A 16,963-nucleotide genomic window follows, 5' to 3' on the forward strand; every position below is an offset into this window, starting at 1 on the left:
AAGTGCGACCCACCAAATAATTCCGATTGGTTGACTCTCGTTCGGCGGTTTGTTTTGTATTTGCGTGTCTGCTGTTAGCTTGCTATCTAATGCGTTTTAAGAGTTTACTTGGTTAAAACATACATTTTAAGCATGGGTGACTCTACAAATCGTATATTGCAACGTTTGATACGACGAATCCCTTATCAAATGCTCCAGACAATGTTTGGCAAGTGGGCTCATCTATCAAGGGAGGACCTGCATTCGCTGGACTTCACACAACCAAAATGGGTGTTGACAGAACATCTACTGGCTCTCTGTGAGGTAGATGTAGCTGCTTGACTATATAGTTAACGTTACCTATCTAAGTAGCTTTCTAGTGATGTGATGTTCTCTTTAGCTAACTTGTTCATTTAATCTAGCTCACCTTAACAGTTCATCGTGGGCTAAGTGTAATCAACATTTTTTGTTATACTTTCAACCTTTCTGATACACTACTTTTATCTTTCCCAGGAGAAGGGCTTGACAGTGAAACACATCACAGAACTCGAAATGATCTGTAAGTGTTATCTGACAGTGTGAATTAACTAATTTCCCCCTCAGTAGCCAATGGTCTACTTAGTTGTCAGTAATAGATAATACATTTCACCAATGCTTTCCAGATATCATTGAGAATCCGAATCAGGGAATGTGGCATGGCTTCCAGCTCCTTGATGCAGAGGGTAAAATGAAAGTCTACATTTAGTATCTGGTGCTTTCACTGACACTCACAAAGTTCCATTTGAAAATGGACCCTAATCAATATTAGAGTTCCAAGGTATTAGAGGTAGCCTAATCAGCATTACTGTTCATTTCAAGTATATTTTTCTTCACAGAGGATGCACCATCCATTGAGCTGACACAGTTCAAGGAACAGTTCAAGGCCAACCTCACAGAGCTCATCAGCCATGTATGTATGACTTCCAGCTTTTATATGCTTGGTAGAAAAGACAGAACTAACATTCATTAAAATGGACATTGGCTTGTAATGTCCCTCAATTGCTGTGTTTGCATGTGCCATCTCTGTCAATGCCTGTGTTTGTCTTTCCTTCCAAGGTGTCTATTAAAATAAAGAAACACACAGATGAGGCCATATGGATACGTGTTGCCTGGGGGGACAACTTCACAAAGCCTTACCACCTTAAACCCACATACGTTGTCCACCATCTTCAGACCCCTTATGTCTTTGTGACCGGCGTGACTTCAAAGCATAAGCCTCTTTTAAACCAGGCAAGGATGCTTTTTAAATTGCCCCTGGGGGGATTCATAATGTCATATTGCAATGCTTTGAATTCTGTTTCTATGGTCTGTATCGCCTGTTAAACAGACTGAGTTCTGTCATACAGGCCTTGGTTCTGGCCACCAGATATGGCTCTATGAAGGACGCTCACCTCAGTGGACGGAACCTCACCGCCATCAGAGACCTACTGATGAGGCAGTACCAACAGGTAGGCCTTGGCCCTGTCCCCTATGAGGGGACACGGGCCATATAAAAGCCTTTATCATGACCATCCCACTGCTTACTATAAACAAGTAAAACCTATAGAACTAACTATAGAGATTCTGTGTTCTGCACCTTTTCATTCATTCATAGGTGTTCCCCACCAAACATCCAAAACCTCTTCAGGAAAAGAATCCTGTCCCTAGAAGTATGTTTTGTTGTCTGCTTATAAAATACAATTGTAATGTATAGATGAACATAATCATGGTGACAACCACATCTAATTAGATATCAATAGAATATTGACATAGTTTATGTTTCACTGACATTCTATTTTCTAATTTTAGACCCCAATATAGAGAAAGAACAGGCTGAGAATACAGAGAACCGTCTTCAGATGGCCTGTGAGGCCTTCGGCGATGGGACACTACCTCAAATGCAAAAAGCTGTCTACAAGGTGCACGAAGTTGAACTATGGGTTGTTTACAAAAAGCTTTCTCCTCGTGTGCCTGCTATGCTGTGTGTGACAATGTATTCTGCTCTATTTTCAGCTGGAGACCAAGTTCCGAGATAACTCTAACAAAACGTTGACAGGCAGAGAAGAGCCCTTCAGAGGAGTGGTGGAGTTTGCCAGCACCAACCTCCTAGAGTCACTCAGGCACTGTGTGTCCTCAGGTACAGTATCTATAAGTCTGGGGCTGGGCTTTGTTTAATATCCCCTTTAATCTCTGTCAATGGGAAGAGCCACATCTTCTAGTTTTTTAAATCTTTATTTAACTTGGCAAGTCAGTTAAGAACAATTTTTTATTTACAATGACGGCCTACCCAAGCCAAACCCTAACAACGCTGGGCCAATTGTGAGCCGTCCTATGGGACTCCCAATCACGGCCGGTTCTGATACAGCCTGGAATCGAACCACGCCTCTAGCACTGAAATGCAGTGCCTTAGAACGTTGCGCCACTCGGGTGCCCCATTAGAGCTGCAGAGACAACAAATTATGAACAATAGCTCTCTCTTTCTGCACTTTGTTCCATACCCTCAGGTTTAGAAGTCACGTCTTCCAGGTGATGCTCAGCGTTATAACGTTTTATTTGATGTGGTTATAGTTAGTTAACTGCTCATATATATGGCTCCGCTTCTTTATTCAATTCTGTCCATGGCCACAAGGGGGCAGAGGAACCATGACAGACTTTCATTGTGTCCTTCTCATTCTCCAGATATAATGTGCTGAGTTGTTTGATGCTTTTTGGAGGGTCTGCTAATAAGTGAGTGGATTCGATTAGACTGAACTGGGGTGAATCAGGCAATGGCCAGTCACATGACCGGCTAAAACCGGTGAGGGCGGAGTACCCTGCTCAAATTGAACAGTAATATGCTCAACCTGGCCATATTGTCAACATGGCAGCGTGATGGATCATTCAGAAAAATACAACATGTCTTTTCCATAAAAATGTATGTTCACATTTTCAAACTAGTTTTCTTTTGGACAGTAGATAGTGATATATCAATGAAATCCTAACTCATTACTCCATGTGTTACATCACTTTTGTTGCGTGCGGGGCACCCGGCTCATCCCAGAGAAGACGCACAGATTTAAAAAACAAAATCAATCACTTTTAACCCTGTGCAAACTCAGCCTACCCTGTGAACAGGGTGGGTAAAAATTAATCCCCTCAGTAATTGCTTGTGTTTTACAGGTATGGCGTCAACCCCAGTCACCCCTCTTCTCTCATCCATCACACAGAAAGGGAGAAACTATTTTGTTATCACAGACAAAGGAGTTTAAATCAAATTTAACTATAAGAACTACCAGAACAAGTAGTGTATATTTTGTATTAAATGTGTTAACATTTTATGGGGTTTAACATATATTTTTTAGAACACCTTGTTTACCCATTCACTCTGTCCTTCGCCCAAGTGTTAACAATAATAATCGTATTGTTTCTCAATTAATATACTACAATCTGTACTCGAATAAATGTTATTGGATGGATTTTTTTACTTTGTTACTTGAGTAGTGTACAGCAAAGGGTCATGGTTTGCCTGTTTTACATTTTTGCACATGTAATATGTCATAGAAGTAGCTACAGTATTGCCACTTGCCCAGCCCTCTGATGTTGCCAGGACGCTTGTGTGGGAGTGGCTATCTGTTGCTAAGAAAGGTCTCCCGGAAGTGGACCCGTCCTCGTATTTTCCGGACCATATTTTCCTGGCTTGTTTGCAGCAGCGTTTCTGCTGCTTGAGGAGCAGTTGGTTTGGTGACTTGTCAACAGAAACATGGCTGCCTCTGCGTCCGGGAAAGCATACCGAAACGATAACGCTTCCATGGGCAGTCAAAAATGCATCGAAGAGCCCCCCGCACCGACGCGGGAGATTATCAAACCGTCAATCATGGAGCTCACCAAAGAAGTGCGGACCAATATCCTATGTACGGTGGAAGGATGTGGCAAGATTCTACCGAACACGCCAGCCCTGAACATGCATCTCGTGAAGTCCCACAGAGTAAAGGTAGCTAGCTTGTTAGCCTATTTGCAAGTTAATCAAAGGGGCTACTGACATATTCCAACACGTCGTCTTTCTATTTTTCAATTCATGATGCTTGTATCACTAACGCGAGCTCGTTAGAGGCATGCTTATTGGGAAAACGGCAAGTCATTGTGCACTGTTTGAGGCCAGTTCTTTGAAGTTGGCTAGCTACAACTGTATATTGCTGACAACGTTACTTTCTTACTATTGTGTTACAATCATCCTAGGCTAGGATCATAGCTGTATGAGACTGATTATCCGCGCTAATGTTACGTTAACTAGCTTTCTTGTACTGCCTTTACATGTCAGCCATACAAATATATTATCTGTTAAAATCCACACGGTTAGATGTGCACAATAATACGAATATTTTGGATATTCAGATTAATATAATAGTACGTTTAAAACGTTTACATGCTTTGCAAGAACAACGATTTCACTAATAATCCTGTTTTATATAGACATCTGAAATTAGGCTACTGATGGGACTTTTGATAAATGCCGAAAATCGCCAATCAAAATAAACGTTCTACCACATTGACCATGTTATATTTGAGAAGACGATCTGATTCTGCGTTAGGACATATGTTTGTAAGTGAAAAGATGCATACTTTCAGTTTTTCCGAACTCACGCATGAGGGAGGCTTGCGCTACGGGTGCTAGCACATGCCCAGATCAAATACACCGCTGGAACGCCAATTAAACTGTTTACATGCCATAATTCGAAGGTTGCTCCGAAAACCAGGTGTTTTAATCGGTTTATGTTTACTTCGATGATAAGCAGTGTAAGGTGTTTACATGACTAATGCCATACTCAGTTTAATATCGAATTATTAGTGTGCATGTAAACATACATGTCTCCATGCCCACATAGCCTAACTGCGTTCTCAAGAAGTTTCTGGAAATTCAAGCAATTTAAAATAACCCTCAGTGAATTAATGTTTAAATGGCTGAAGAAGATGGGCTAAGCCTGAGATGTGCAATGAAATCAGTCTGGTCATACAACCAACTGTCACACTGTCTTTAGGCTAAATATGAAAACTAGTTATAGTTAGGGAAAGTCTTGGAGACATTGGTCCTCCTCTTAACTGAAATGTATGCAATGTCCTCGCCTAGTCTTGCTGCCCCGTGGGAGTCCTAGTGATTCCAGTTTCCCCCAAATGAATGCTGTTCTCTGCTGGGATCTAGCAATCCTTTGGCTTTCTACAGACGGAGTTCGTTGAAAAAAAAGAAAATGTGAATGTTTGAATTTGAATTAGGTCTGAAAAGCACTTCATGTTCCTCATTTCCCCACATAAGTGCTAACTGTTCTCAATATTGAACTAATTAAACTGGGCCTAATGCAGGAGAATGAGAGATGGAGGAGAAAATGCATGGTGCAGCAGTTCCAGAAGGAAACAATGTCAATCTGAACAAAATTGTGTCAAGTGAGCATAGTCTTAGATGTCTATGACTGTGTGAAAGGGCTGACAGTGGAGGCAAGGCATTCTTCCTTATCAGGTTCTCCGCTAAAAGCACCGTTTACCGCTGGGACCATGTGACTACAATCCCAACGCTCTGTTTTAACGTTTGGAAACGTCAATTATCGCTTGCGATACGGTTTTCGAAACATATAGAACTTAACTTTCATTTCAAGGAGAAATAATCTTTCAATAAAATACATTTACTGTAGCAGGTTTGCACAGATCCATACGGCTGTGTGCCTCCAGCCACACACGACACATCCTCCCCGGTTACGCTTACACACAGGTGTTCGAGCACGCTAGATAGCTAGTTAGCACAGGTGGTCGCCTCTGTCTTCCGTATAAAACCGCTGTAACATGGAGCTATGGCCGCGTGGGAACACTAACCATTTAAAGGTGTGTAGTAATTTAACATTTCGTTTAAAAATATTTATATCTCACTGATATTAAAGACGTGTTACTTATTACGTTTCCAAAACCGTATCGCAAGCAGTGCGTGTTTAACATTCAGAATTGGCGTCGGGGCTCATAACAGAACTCCCCCGGCCAGAAGATACCTTCATAAATAGACACTAAAGGTAGTTATGGGCTAACGCTACTCAACCGGAGTCATCAGGCCAGGAAAGCACAGGCTGCTTACTGTGCCTCCGCTGTTACGCACTGGCCAGGCTTGTTATGTTTTATTAAGGGATGCAGAAAGAGATGTGATTTGTGTTATAACACGGTTGTCGCTATGATTTGGGTTATACCACGGTTGTCGCTGGACACTCACTGTGCCTTAGCTCGGCTGAACTGCCATATCACATTTGCTGGCCAACTGCTGGATGTGTGTGTAACAGGACAATCAATTTAATTTCACACACTTCTGAACATTACAACGGGTACTCAAATATTAGCCTACTGTACTAAGCAGGCAGTAGTGTAGACTAGTCACACTTTGCATATTAAACACCTTTGATGACCTGACTTCTTGAAGTAGCCTACTGACAGATTTTCAGTTTGTATTTCCTAGCTGCGATGCTGCTCAGCAGACCCTACCCAAGCTGTCTTGTAGCAGACAGAAACAAAGCTATCTCTGCCCTGCCTGCCTGTATCACCGTCTGGCGATGCACTGTGCCTGGTCTGTCTGCTGGGAAGGGACATAATAGTGTCATGGAGAGCAGCTCAGGGACTGTGCTCTGGCCTAGAACAGACCGTCTGAATGTTAACCTGCTCATCTGCTGCTGCACAACACCAGTGAGTCCATCTGCTGCTGCAAGTAGCCTATGCAGAACTGTATGCCTCTGACGTAACCTTTACAATAATATAAGATACACTGTGTCTGTTTACTGTGAAGACAGATCATTTTAGCACTATGCAGGATGTTTATGTATATTAGCCTAACTTCCATCGAAATGTCTCTTTTACTTGTACTGTACCAACTTTGGACTCCCGAGTGGTGTAACGGTCTAAGACACTGCATCTCAGTGCAAGAGGCATCACTGCAGTCCCTGGTTCAAACCCAGGCTTCATCACATCCGGCTGTGATTGGGAGTCCCATAAGGCGGTGCACAATTGGCCCAGCGTCGTCCGGTTTTGGCCGGGGTAGGCCGTCATTGTCAATAAGAATTTGTTCTTAGTTGACTTGCCTAGTTAAATGAAGGTTTAATAAAAACCAATGACACAGTAGATGTAGCCTGCTAGGTGACCTTGGCCAGTGAAATATTGCAATGCTAATAATGATGGTTAGGCTGTACACACGGGTCGATGCTGAGGTCTATCTGTGGCCTGTGAGTGTGTGCTGTACTCTTACATAAGCATCATGCTGCTGTTCATTGAGTTAATACAATGTGCTGCTGACAGCTGCTTCGGCACGGCTGTCTGTAGACTGCCAGGAGTGTGGAGTGATGTAGCACACTGGAAAGCACAAACTCGATGTGCTGTTAAACTAATAACTTTCATCTCAACCTCTTTAAAGTCATAGATGTGGACCCTCCATCTGGACCACCTTCGTCTGTGTATTTGCCATTCGTATGGTTTTCCACAAAGGATAATTGGCGTGTCCATCCGCTGGATGTTTTCATTGTAATGGTACTCAGAGGCTAAAATCATCACTAACTAAAGTATAACTAGGCCTAGCCTTTAGCTCAGCAGTCTTGAGAGTTGTGCTGATGGCCTACCTTTCTACTTGTTGTTGGTTAGCCTACATTATTTCAGTGCTGATAGATGACACTAAATCTTAAGCCTATAATATCACAATCTAATCATTCATCCTCTCTCTCTCTCCATAGGACGGTCTTGTTAACCCCACCATCAGGAAGGTCATGAAGGGTTCTCAGAAGCTCTACTGTTGTCCCATAGAGGGCTGTCCGCGAGGCCCCAACAGACCCTTCTCCCAGTTTTCCCTGGTTAAACAGGTACCACATCCCTACAGTCAGTCTAAGATCTGTATAATGCCAGAGATAGCCTGACTGAAACCACACGAGTTAGACTGTTAGGAATTTTGTTAATAACTAAAACAATTTCTAGATTTAGATAAAACTATAACTAATTGAACTCTGCACGCCTAGTGAAAGAGATTTGTGCTGTGGGTTATAAAGTAAGCAAAAAGGGTCATTAAACTATGGTTGAACTGACCCAACTTAGCCCTGAGATGTTTAGATAAGGCAGTGAGTAACTTTTTAGGTCTTCCATTATCTTGAGTTGTCTGCTAAAGTGGTAATAAATTATAGTGAGCCTTCAGGAGAATAGATTATATTGTGTGTCATGTGTGTGCGCTGGGGAGTTGGAATGAACTTTTGAACCTGTTTTATATTGGTCAGGAGGAGGAGATTTATTCTGTAACCTATGACGTCATATCTTGTATATAAACTGTTGTTTATGGTCAAATGGTAGCGTGCTCCGAGAATAAATACTATTATCTAATTTTAATAAGACTGTATCCTGTCTATTTTATGTTAATAAGTATCTTACAAGTTCTTAAAAATAGACAGATTGATTTTAATTAATGAGTACATAGAGGAATTATTTAATTCCGTTATCATAGACTCATGCAGATTGTCTAATGAATGGAAAGACTGAGACAGACATTACCTCCTGGTTTTCCCTTAATCACTTTCCAGTCCTGCTTTGGCTCTCCCCTGAGATCCTCATGGTGGATGGGAATTGTAAATGACAGCAAAGTGTGTCTAATAATTATGTCTCAATAGAGAGGCTTTTGAAGTATAACTAGGAAATTGGAATTAGTGAACAAGGGAATAATACATTCCTTTATTGCTTTTTTCCAGTTCATGTAACGAGTAACCTCCTCTCATAGCCCTATGTACAGTTGAAGTCGGAAGTTTACATACTTAGGTTGGAGTCATTAAAACTCGTTTTTCAACCACTCCACAAATGTATTGTTAACAAACTATAGTTTTGGCAAGTCGGTTAGGACATCTACTTTCTGCATGACACAATTTTTCCAACAATTGTTTAAAGACAGATTATTTCACTTATAATTCACTGTATCACAATTCCAATGTGTTGTATAGCACACTGTATTACTTATACAACTAATATAAGGACAGGACATGAGACGGGAGTAGAAATTAACGTGGGCATTGTTTAATGCGTTTCACAGGAAGAACATTCCAAGCATTTCAACGGGGGGGGGGGGGTTACAGGTACCCTAAAGGGACAAAACTAGAATTTCAATACACAACACAATGAGTCAGAAGTTTACATACACTAAGTTGACTGTGCCTTTAAACAGCTTGGAAAATTCCAGAAAATGATGTCATGGCTTTAGAAGCTTCTGAAAGGCTAATTGACATCATTTGACTCATTTGGAGGTGTACCTGTGGATGTATTTTAAGGCCTACCTTCAAACTCAGAGCCTCTTTGCTTGACATCATGGGGAAATCAGTCAAGACCTCAGGAAAAAAAAATAGTGGACCTCCACAAGTCTGGTTCATCCTTGGGAACTATTTCCAAACGCCTGAAGGTACCACGTTCATCTGTACAAACAATAGTATGCAAGTATAAACACCATGGGGCTACGCAGCCGTCATACCACTCGGGAAGGAGACGCATTCTGTCTCCTAGAGATGAACGTACTTTGGTGCGAAAGTGCAAATCAATCCCAGAACAACAGCAAAGGACCTTGTGAAGATGCTGGAGGGAACAGGTACAAAAGTATCTATATCCATAGGAAAACGAGTCCTATAGCGACATAACCTGAAAGGCCACTCAGCAAGGAAGAAGCCACTGCTCCAAAACCGCCATAAAAAGCCAGACTACGGTTTGCAACTGCACATGGGGACAAAGATCGTACTTTTTGGGAGAAATGTCCTCTGTTCTGCTGAAACAAAAATATAACTGTTTGGCCGTAATGACCATCGTTATGTTTGGAGGTAAAAGGGGGAGACTTGCAAGCCAAAGAAAACCATCCCAACCGGTAAACACAGGGGTGGCAGCATCATGTTGTGGGGGTACTTTGCTGCAGGAGGGACTGGTGCAATTCACAAAATAGATGGCACCATGAGGAAGACATTTCTTGTGGATATATTGAAGCAACATCTCAAGATGTCAATCAGGAAGTTAAAGCTTGGTCGCAAATGAGTCTTCCAAATGGACAATGACTCCAAACATACTTCCAAAGTTGTGGCAAAATGGCTTCAGGACAACAAAGTCACGGTATTGGAGTGGCCATCACAAAGCCCTGACCTTAATCCCATAGAAAATTTGTGGGCAGAACTGAAGAAGCGTGTGCGAGCAAGGAGGCCTACAAACCTGACTCAGTTACACCAGCTCCGTCAGGAGGAATGGGCCAAAATTCACCCAACTTATTGTGGGAAGCTTGTGGAAGGCTACCTGAAACGTTTGACCGAAGTTAAACAATTTAAAGGCAATGTTACAAATACTAATTGAGTGTATGTAAACTTCTGACCCACTGGGAATGTGATGAAAGAAATAAAAGCTGAAATAAATCATTCTCTCTACTATTATTCTGACATTTCACATTCTTAAAATCAAGTGGTGATCCTAACAGACCTAGGACAGGGAAATTTTACTAGGATTAAATGTCAGGAATTGTGAAAAACTGTGTTTAAATGTATTTGGCTAAGGTGTATGTTAACTTCCGACTTCAACTGTATATTCTGCTCTATCCAGCACTTTATGAAGATGCACGCAGAGAAGAAGCACAAGTGTTCCAAGTGCAACAACGGCTACAGCACAGAGTGGGACCTGAGGCGCCACATAGAGGACTGTGGGAGGACCTACCGCTGCACGTGTGGCTGTCCCTACGCCAGCAGAGCAGCGCTACTGTCACATATCTACAGGACCGGCCACGAGGTCCCCACAGAACACAGGTAGACACAGAATGTACAAAACATAAGAACCATGTGCTCTTTCCATGACATAGCTTTCACCTGGTCAGTCTATGATCCCTTATTGATGTCACTTGTTAAATCCACTTCAGTGTAGATGAAGGGGAGGAGACAGGTTAAATAAATATTTGTAAGGTTTGAGACAATTGAGACGTGTATGTGTGCTATTCAGAGGGTGACTGGGCAGTACAAAATATTTAAATGCTTTTGAACGGGCTATGGTAGTAGATGCCAGGCACACCGGTTTGTGTCAAGAACTGCAACGTTGCTGGGTTTGTCATGCTCAAGGGGGAGGGGGGGGGGGGGGGTATGCAAATCAATATTAGTAATGTTTTGTTCACTCGGTGTATACTGGATATCATACTGGAGGGCAGTGTTTCCATTAGCAGGTTATTGACGGGTTTTGGCCAATTTAAAAAATAATAATAATTAAAAAATATATATTAAATACACAAAAGGCATAAAATATAAGCATTGCCGGAGACATTGTCCAGCAAAAAACATCCTCCATAAATCACATTAGCTACACATGGAGGTTGGTTCACGTCGTCTTTCAATGATCTCTCTACTTTGCTTGTTTAACTGCCTGCCTGTCTGTCTTGAGCTCATGCTCTCACTAGAAAATTAGCATTGTATAACTGGAACTGGCCCACAAAATGTTCACATGCCAGTCTGTGACACACCGCTGCATGCACATGACTCAAGGGAGAAGGATGATTTTATGCTACATGAATCTCCCTAAAATAGAATTTACAGTAATATCCACCTAGGAGGAATATAGGATATTAAATAATCGTGCTTCCCTACTCTTCCTCTTATCTACTGCCTGTTTGTGTAGTTAACTCAAAAATACTTGTCTAGCTACTGAACCAAGGATGGAGGTACAGACAAGTGGACAAATAGACACTGGAACAAAGGATTTTGACAAGCCAGATGGACAGATTGAGACATGCATTGTGCAAGGAGCCAACGTTCACTTGGTAGGCTATCCTTCCTACTTGCATATTGCAGTCACTTCCATGTGGTGTCATTGACTCGGCAGTGGGTGCTCCTAAAAGCATTATTCTACACATGACATTCAAATGGGTTTCTATTAAATAAGTCTTGTATTTGGTTGGACATGCTGTTGGAGGGGATTTAAAGATGGTGTGGACACGTGGTGGCAGAGAGGCTCAAAGTCTTCAAGTGTCATGCAGTTTATCCAGTAAACCATGTAATTATTCAATAACAGATCATGTTGGGTCAAACGCCTGCATGCACAACGTGGCTTGAGAACAGACCTTGAATATGACTGCACAACGATTAAATGAGAGTGCTGCCACTGCACCTTGCTTTTATTAGTGTTTGTCAAAGCTTTATAACTACCTACTGCTGTTTTGTCTGCTTGACGTATTCTCTCCTCTGCCCTGTGTTTGCAGGTATCCACCAGTGAAAAAGCGGAAGATGGAGAGACAGATAAGTGGAGCAGAAAAAGTCAAGCCCACTGAATTCATGTGTCAGATCATAAAAACAGACAGAGAACTTTCAGAGGACTCCCTCCCTCCAGACAGGGTCTGCCACAACATCCCCCCTAAACACCTCCACAAACTCCTCCTACCCAAGCCCGAAGTGGCTCTGGTGAATTTCCCTGTGATGCAGCTGGCCCATCTCCCCGTCCTCCTCCCCTCCACAGAGAGTGGGGTTCTGAGGTCTGTGGTGCTGGCCATGGACAGCCAGGGCTCCTTCAGCACCCTCCACCTCATGCCCCAGTCCATGGGGTCCGTGATGCCCCACCTGGACCCTAAGACCCTGGGCTTCAGGGGCAGCATGCCTGCCTCCCGCTCCAGTCTGGGGCTTGTCAGCATGGGGGTGCAGGTAAGTCTGGAGTCATTGGGCTCTGGCGATGACCTAGGAGGAACCAGGGGGAGCAATACCTCCACCAACATCCAGACAGACATCTCATACTTGTCCAGGATGCCTGTCGGGGTGGGGACGGAGGTGTGCCCCGTTGGTGAGTCGTCAGTCTCATCGTGTTCTCAGACAGATATTAGTGTGAGTGCTCAGATCCTGCTGCCGGTCAGTGTAGAGACCCAGACGTTCCCTTCTAAGGCCAAAGCCACCACCACCATCGGGGCGCAGACAGACACCCACACCCTCAGCCAGCTGCCATGCCCCTATTCCTCCCCATCCCAGTCCCCCTACATTACCAAGCAGACTCAGACCAGACTCGCCCTGGCTGGGTCAGAAGAGAGGGCTCAGATGGACCAGGCCATCATGTGCTCAGACCTCTTCGACAGTTACTCCCTCAGTGTCTCAACACAGACTGCACTGACAGACGGACGCTTCAGAACCCACGGTGTAGATGACCCCCTCTCCGGCGTCGGTAACGGTCTCTATGACGACGACAAGTCAGCAGGAGGCATGTGTTTTGGCGTACAGACAGACGATCTCCAGTCGGGCAGCGTGGCGGACAACCAAACCCAGACCACCTTGGCTCTGTTCAACGACCTGGAGAATATCTTGTCAGGTCACTCTCTGTCCGGTCACCAGACACAGATGGATTCTTCAACAGGCTGTGGGTCAGGTCTGGGCTCTGTTCAGGAACAGCACACGGGCATTGACTTTGACTTTGAGGAATTCCTGAACGCAGCCCACATCCAGACCCAGACGGAGGAGAGCGAGCTGAGCGGTCTGGGGGCTGACACGCCCCTGGAGGTCCTGGACATCCAAACCCAGACAGACTTCCTCCTCCTGGAGGGCCTGGGAAACGGTGAGGGGCCGGGTCGGAGCCAGGCCAGCGACCTGGAACTGGAGATGTTTGACACCCAGACCCAGACGGACCTCAACTTCCTGCTGAAAGCCGGATGCCACATGCCACTGGGCAACATTCCGCGCCAGTCCAGCTTCTCCATGAGCACAGAGTCCTCTGACACTGAGACACAGACCGACCTCCGCCGATCGCTGACACCAACACCAAACTCCAACACCCTTCCCTCCGTGTCCCAGGGTGACCAGGCCAGGCTCTTGAGCAGCACGGAGACTCAGACGGTGACCGACGCATCTTCTGAGGGCCTCGGAAACCTCTTCCTGACCAGCAACGAGACCCAGACAGTCATGGATGACTTCCTGTCAGCTGACATGGCCTGGAACATGGAGTCCCACTTCAGCTCGGTGGAAACGCAGACGTGTGAGGAGCTGTTTGCTCTTTCAGCACTCTGAGAAGCCCATCAGCTGAACCCCCCCCCCACACACACACAGGGCTACCACCTCAGCCCACACAATGGGTTTCTGGTTTCCGTCAAGGAGGTCCTGGGCTCCTACTCATCATCCTCTACAGTCTATGTCCCTCTACTACTGAAGGTTTAGGTGTAGAAGTGAGCCGCCTTAAGAAGTCTTAGGACATTCTACAGAAGGGTAGCATGTCTAGGATAACATGTCCAGACATCTCCCTCATGCTAGCTCTAAAGCACTTTATTATCAGTTCATGGATATGATTTCCTATTCTTGTTTACATGTTTATTTGCACGTCTTACTACTTAAATATATATTTTGTCTGAAAAGCCAGTTTAGTCCGTTTTCAAAGTTTTAACACTTTGCTGTAAGAGAGTATGTAATGCCTGTTGAGCCTTTCCTTAATCATACTGCTATTGAATGGCTTCCGGCAGATTTGATGTGGCACAAACATACTAGTGAAATTCTAAAATAGTTGCCGCACTCCCATTGTTGACATGTGATTGTGAAGTACAGTCTTGTAGAATTGCCCCATTGTTACAGGGCCACTCACCTATAAACTGGGTCACCACGTTAGCAGACTAGCCTGTCATGGTCTTTGACTTATTTATTAGCTGGCTGTAAGTATATAGCAGCACAGTGTGCTGAAGTGATACAACACTGTAGAGAAACACTATGAGGATCTAGCTACTCACTAGTCACTGTGATTACATTGTGATTGTGTATGTCCACCACCACCATATACAGTGCCTTAAAGTATTCACACCCCTTGACTTTTTCCACATTTTGTTGTGACAAAGTGGGATTAAGTGGAACAAAAAATGGAAAATATAACGAATATATCTTCATTAAATAAGTATTCAACCCCCTGAGTAAATGCATGTTAGAAGCACCTTTCAATTACAACTGTGAGTCTTTCTGGGTAAGTCTTTAAGAGCTTTCCACACCTGGATTGTGCAACATTTGCCCATTATTATTTTCTGAATTATTCAAACTCTGATGAATTGGTTGTTGATCATTGCTAGACAACCTTTTTGGGGTCTTGCCATAGATTTTCAAGTAGATTTAAGTCAAAACTGTAACTCGAACATTCGGGAACATTCACTGTCTTCTTGGTAAGCAACTCCAGTGTAGATTTGGCCTTGTGTTGTAGGTTATTGTCCTGCTGAAAGGGGAATTCATCTCCGTGTCTGGTGGAAAGCAGACTGGACCAGGTTTTCCTCTAGGATTTTCCCTGTGCTTAGCTCCATTACGTTTCTTTTTTATCCTGAAAAACTACCCAGTCCTTAATGATTACAAGCATACCCATAACATGATGCAGCCACCACTATGCTTGAAAATATGGAGAGTGGTACCCCAAACATAATACTTTGTATTCAGGACATAAGGTGTATCGCTTTGCCACATTTTTTGTATTGTGGAGTAAATACAATGTTGATCCATCCTCCATTTTCTCCTATCACAGCCATTAAACTCTTAACTGTTTTAAAGTCACCATTGACCTCAAACCTGTGCAGTTTCCTTCCTCTCCTGCAACTGAGTTAGGAATACACCATCCAAAGTGTAATTAATAACCTCACCATGCACAAAGGGTTATTCAATGTCTGATTTCTTTATTTTTACCCATCTACCAATAGGTGCCCTTCTTTGCGAGGCATTGGAAAACCTCCCTGGTCTTTGTGGTTGAATCTGTGTTTGAAATTCACTGCTTGGCTGAGGGACCTTACAGATAATTGTGTGTGGCGGGTACAGAGATTAGATTTTTATTTTATTTTTATGACTATGTTAAACACTTAGTGTACACAGTGTGAGTCCATGCAACTTGTTATTTTTACTCCTGAATTTATTTAGGCTTGCCATAACAAAGGTGTTGAATACTTACTGACACCAGCCATTTCAGCTTTTCATTTTACATTCATTTGTACAATTTCCTAAAACGTAATTCCACTTTGACATTATGGGGTATTGTGATAAGGCCAGTGACAAAACAAATCTTAATTGAATTAAGTTTAAATTCAGGCTGTAACACAATTTTTTGGGGGGGGAAAGGCAATGGGTGTGAATACTTTCTGAAGGTACTGTATAACGACCCCACTAAATGTTACTGAACATAAACTGATGAAATATTACAATTTCTATCAACATTTTCTTGAACTATACTCTAAAGTCTACCATATTAGTCAACGCTAGCTGTTGGTATCATTACAATATTTTACCTCATTTGCACATGCATCCCATTCAAATTTCAAGAAACAGACATTTGTTGAGACCTTTTGAAGTTCACATTCAATAAAAATAGCTCCAAGTTTTGAGTATTTCTCCATGTTAGATTTCGATCTGTTGGTGCCTTAAAACATGTTTTTTTTCATGATGTATTTTGTTATGTTTCCATTGGTCAGTGATGCTCTAAGCAGCTTTATTAGGTAGGAAGAAGTTCAGGATCAAAATGTATTTAACATTTACATTTATTTATTTGTGGAGGGTGTATTGGAAGAATACTTCAAATACTTGAGTGTCTTTAATTTGCATGTTGAATATGTTTGAATGCCTTCTATGAGTTGTATTTGGAAAAAGCTGTTTTGTATTATACATCCATGTTCTAAGAATGCAATGCAGTATTCTTTTCCAAGGCAGCATTTGTCCTACTGTGGTACACTATCAATATGTATAGAATTGTACCCAGAAACTGCAGAATGTAGCCTACATGACACTGTGCCCATACTACACAACATGGCTTAGTTTTTGCACTGCATCTTAAAGTAATCGAAACAGGACTGTTTCATTCCAGTTTATAACAGACTTTCATACTCAACCACATTTCATAACAATGTTTTGTGCTGTACTGAAAACACTACTTCTATTTAATTTAGCGTTCTTGAACTTGATTATAATAGCGTTGAGGGGAGAAACTGCCTTGCTTAAAAAACATGTACATTAGACTACATGGCAGGGTT

At 42.9% G+C, this 16,963-nt stretch overlaps 2 protein-coding genes across 2 annotated transcripts; both read left to right on the plus strand.

Moving 5' to 3' along the window:
* Positions 1 to 19: 19 nt before the first annotated feature.
* Positions 20 to 3,452, plus strand: LOC120056495 (centromere protein N-like). The gene is made up of 10 exons (XM_039004673.1): positions 20 to 303; positions 493 to 538; positions 642 to 701; positions 855 to 928; positions 1,075 to 1,248; positions 1,365 to 1,466; positions 1,613 to 1,667; positions 1,807 to 1,916; positions 2,011 to 2,134; positions 3,157 to 3,452. The coding sequence occupies exons 1-10, from the start codon at positions 133 to 135 to the stop codon at positions 3,243 to 3,245; spliced, it is 1,005 nt and encodes a 334-aa protein (XP_038860601.1). The 5' UTR covers positions 20 to 132; the 3' UTR covers positions 3,246 to 3,452.
* A 221-nt stretch (positions 3,453 to 3,673) lies between these two features.
* Positions 3,674 to 15,109, plus strand: LOC120047918 (ATM interactor-like). Its single transcript, XM_038993532.1, has 4 exons — positions 3,674 to 3,967; positions 7,719 to 7,844; positions 10,582 to 10,781; positions 12,218 to 15,109. The coding sequence occupies exons 1-4, from the start codon at positions 3,737 to 3,739 to the stop codon at positions 13,995 to 13,997; spliced, it is 2,337 nt and encodes a 778-aa protein (XP_038849460.1). The 5' UTR covers positions 3,674 to 3,736; the 3' UTR covers positions 13,998 to 15,109.
* The last annotated feature ends 1,854 nt before the right edge of the window (positions 15,110 to 16,963 follow it).

Source organism: Salvelinus namaycush, chromosome 1 (genome assembly GCF_016432855.1).
Source record: "Salvelinus namaycush isolate Seneca chromosome 1, SaNama_1.0, whole genome shotgun sequence".
Taxonomy (NCBI): domain Eukaryota; kingdom Metazoa; phylum Chordata; class Actinopteri; order Salmoniformes; family Salmonidae; genus Salvelinus; species Salvelinus namaycush.

What these genes read in the sequence shown, in the direction of transcription:
- LOC120047918 (XM_038993532.1), top strand. Translation starts at nt 3,737, where the DNA reads ATGGCTGCCTCTGCGTCCGGGAAAGCATACCGAAACGATAACGCTTCC. An exon ending in TGAAGTCCCACAGAGTAAAG is followed by an intron (nt 3,968 to 7,718) that starts GTAGCTAGCTTG and finishes CTCTCTCCATAG; the next exon opens with GACGGTCTTGTTAACCCCAC. An exon ending in GAGGTCCCCACAGAACACAG is followed by an intron (nt 10,782 to 12,217) that starts GTAGACACAGAA and finishes CTGTGTTTGCAG; the next exon opens with GTATCCACCAGTGAAAAAGC.
- LOC120056495 (XM_039004673.1), top strand. Translation starts at nt 133, where the DNA reads ATGGGTGACTCTACAAATCGTATATTGCAACGTTTGATACGACGAATC. An exon ending in ATAAGCCTCTTTTAAACCAG is followed by an intron (nt 1,249 to 1,364) that starts GCAAGGATGCTT and finishes TCTGTCATACAG; the next exon opens with GCCTTGGTTCTGGCCACCAG. An exon ending in TGCAAAAAGCTGTCTACAAG is followed by an intron (nt 1,917 to 2,010) that starts GTGCACGAAGTT and finishes CTCTATTTTCAG; the next exon opens with CTGGAGACCAAGTTCCGAGA.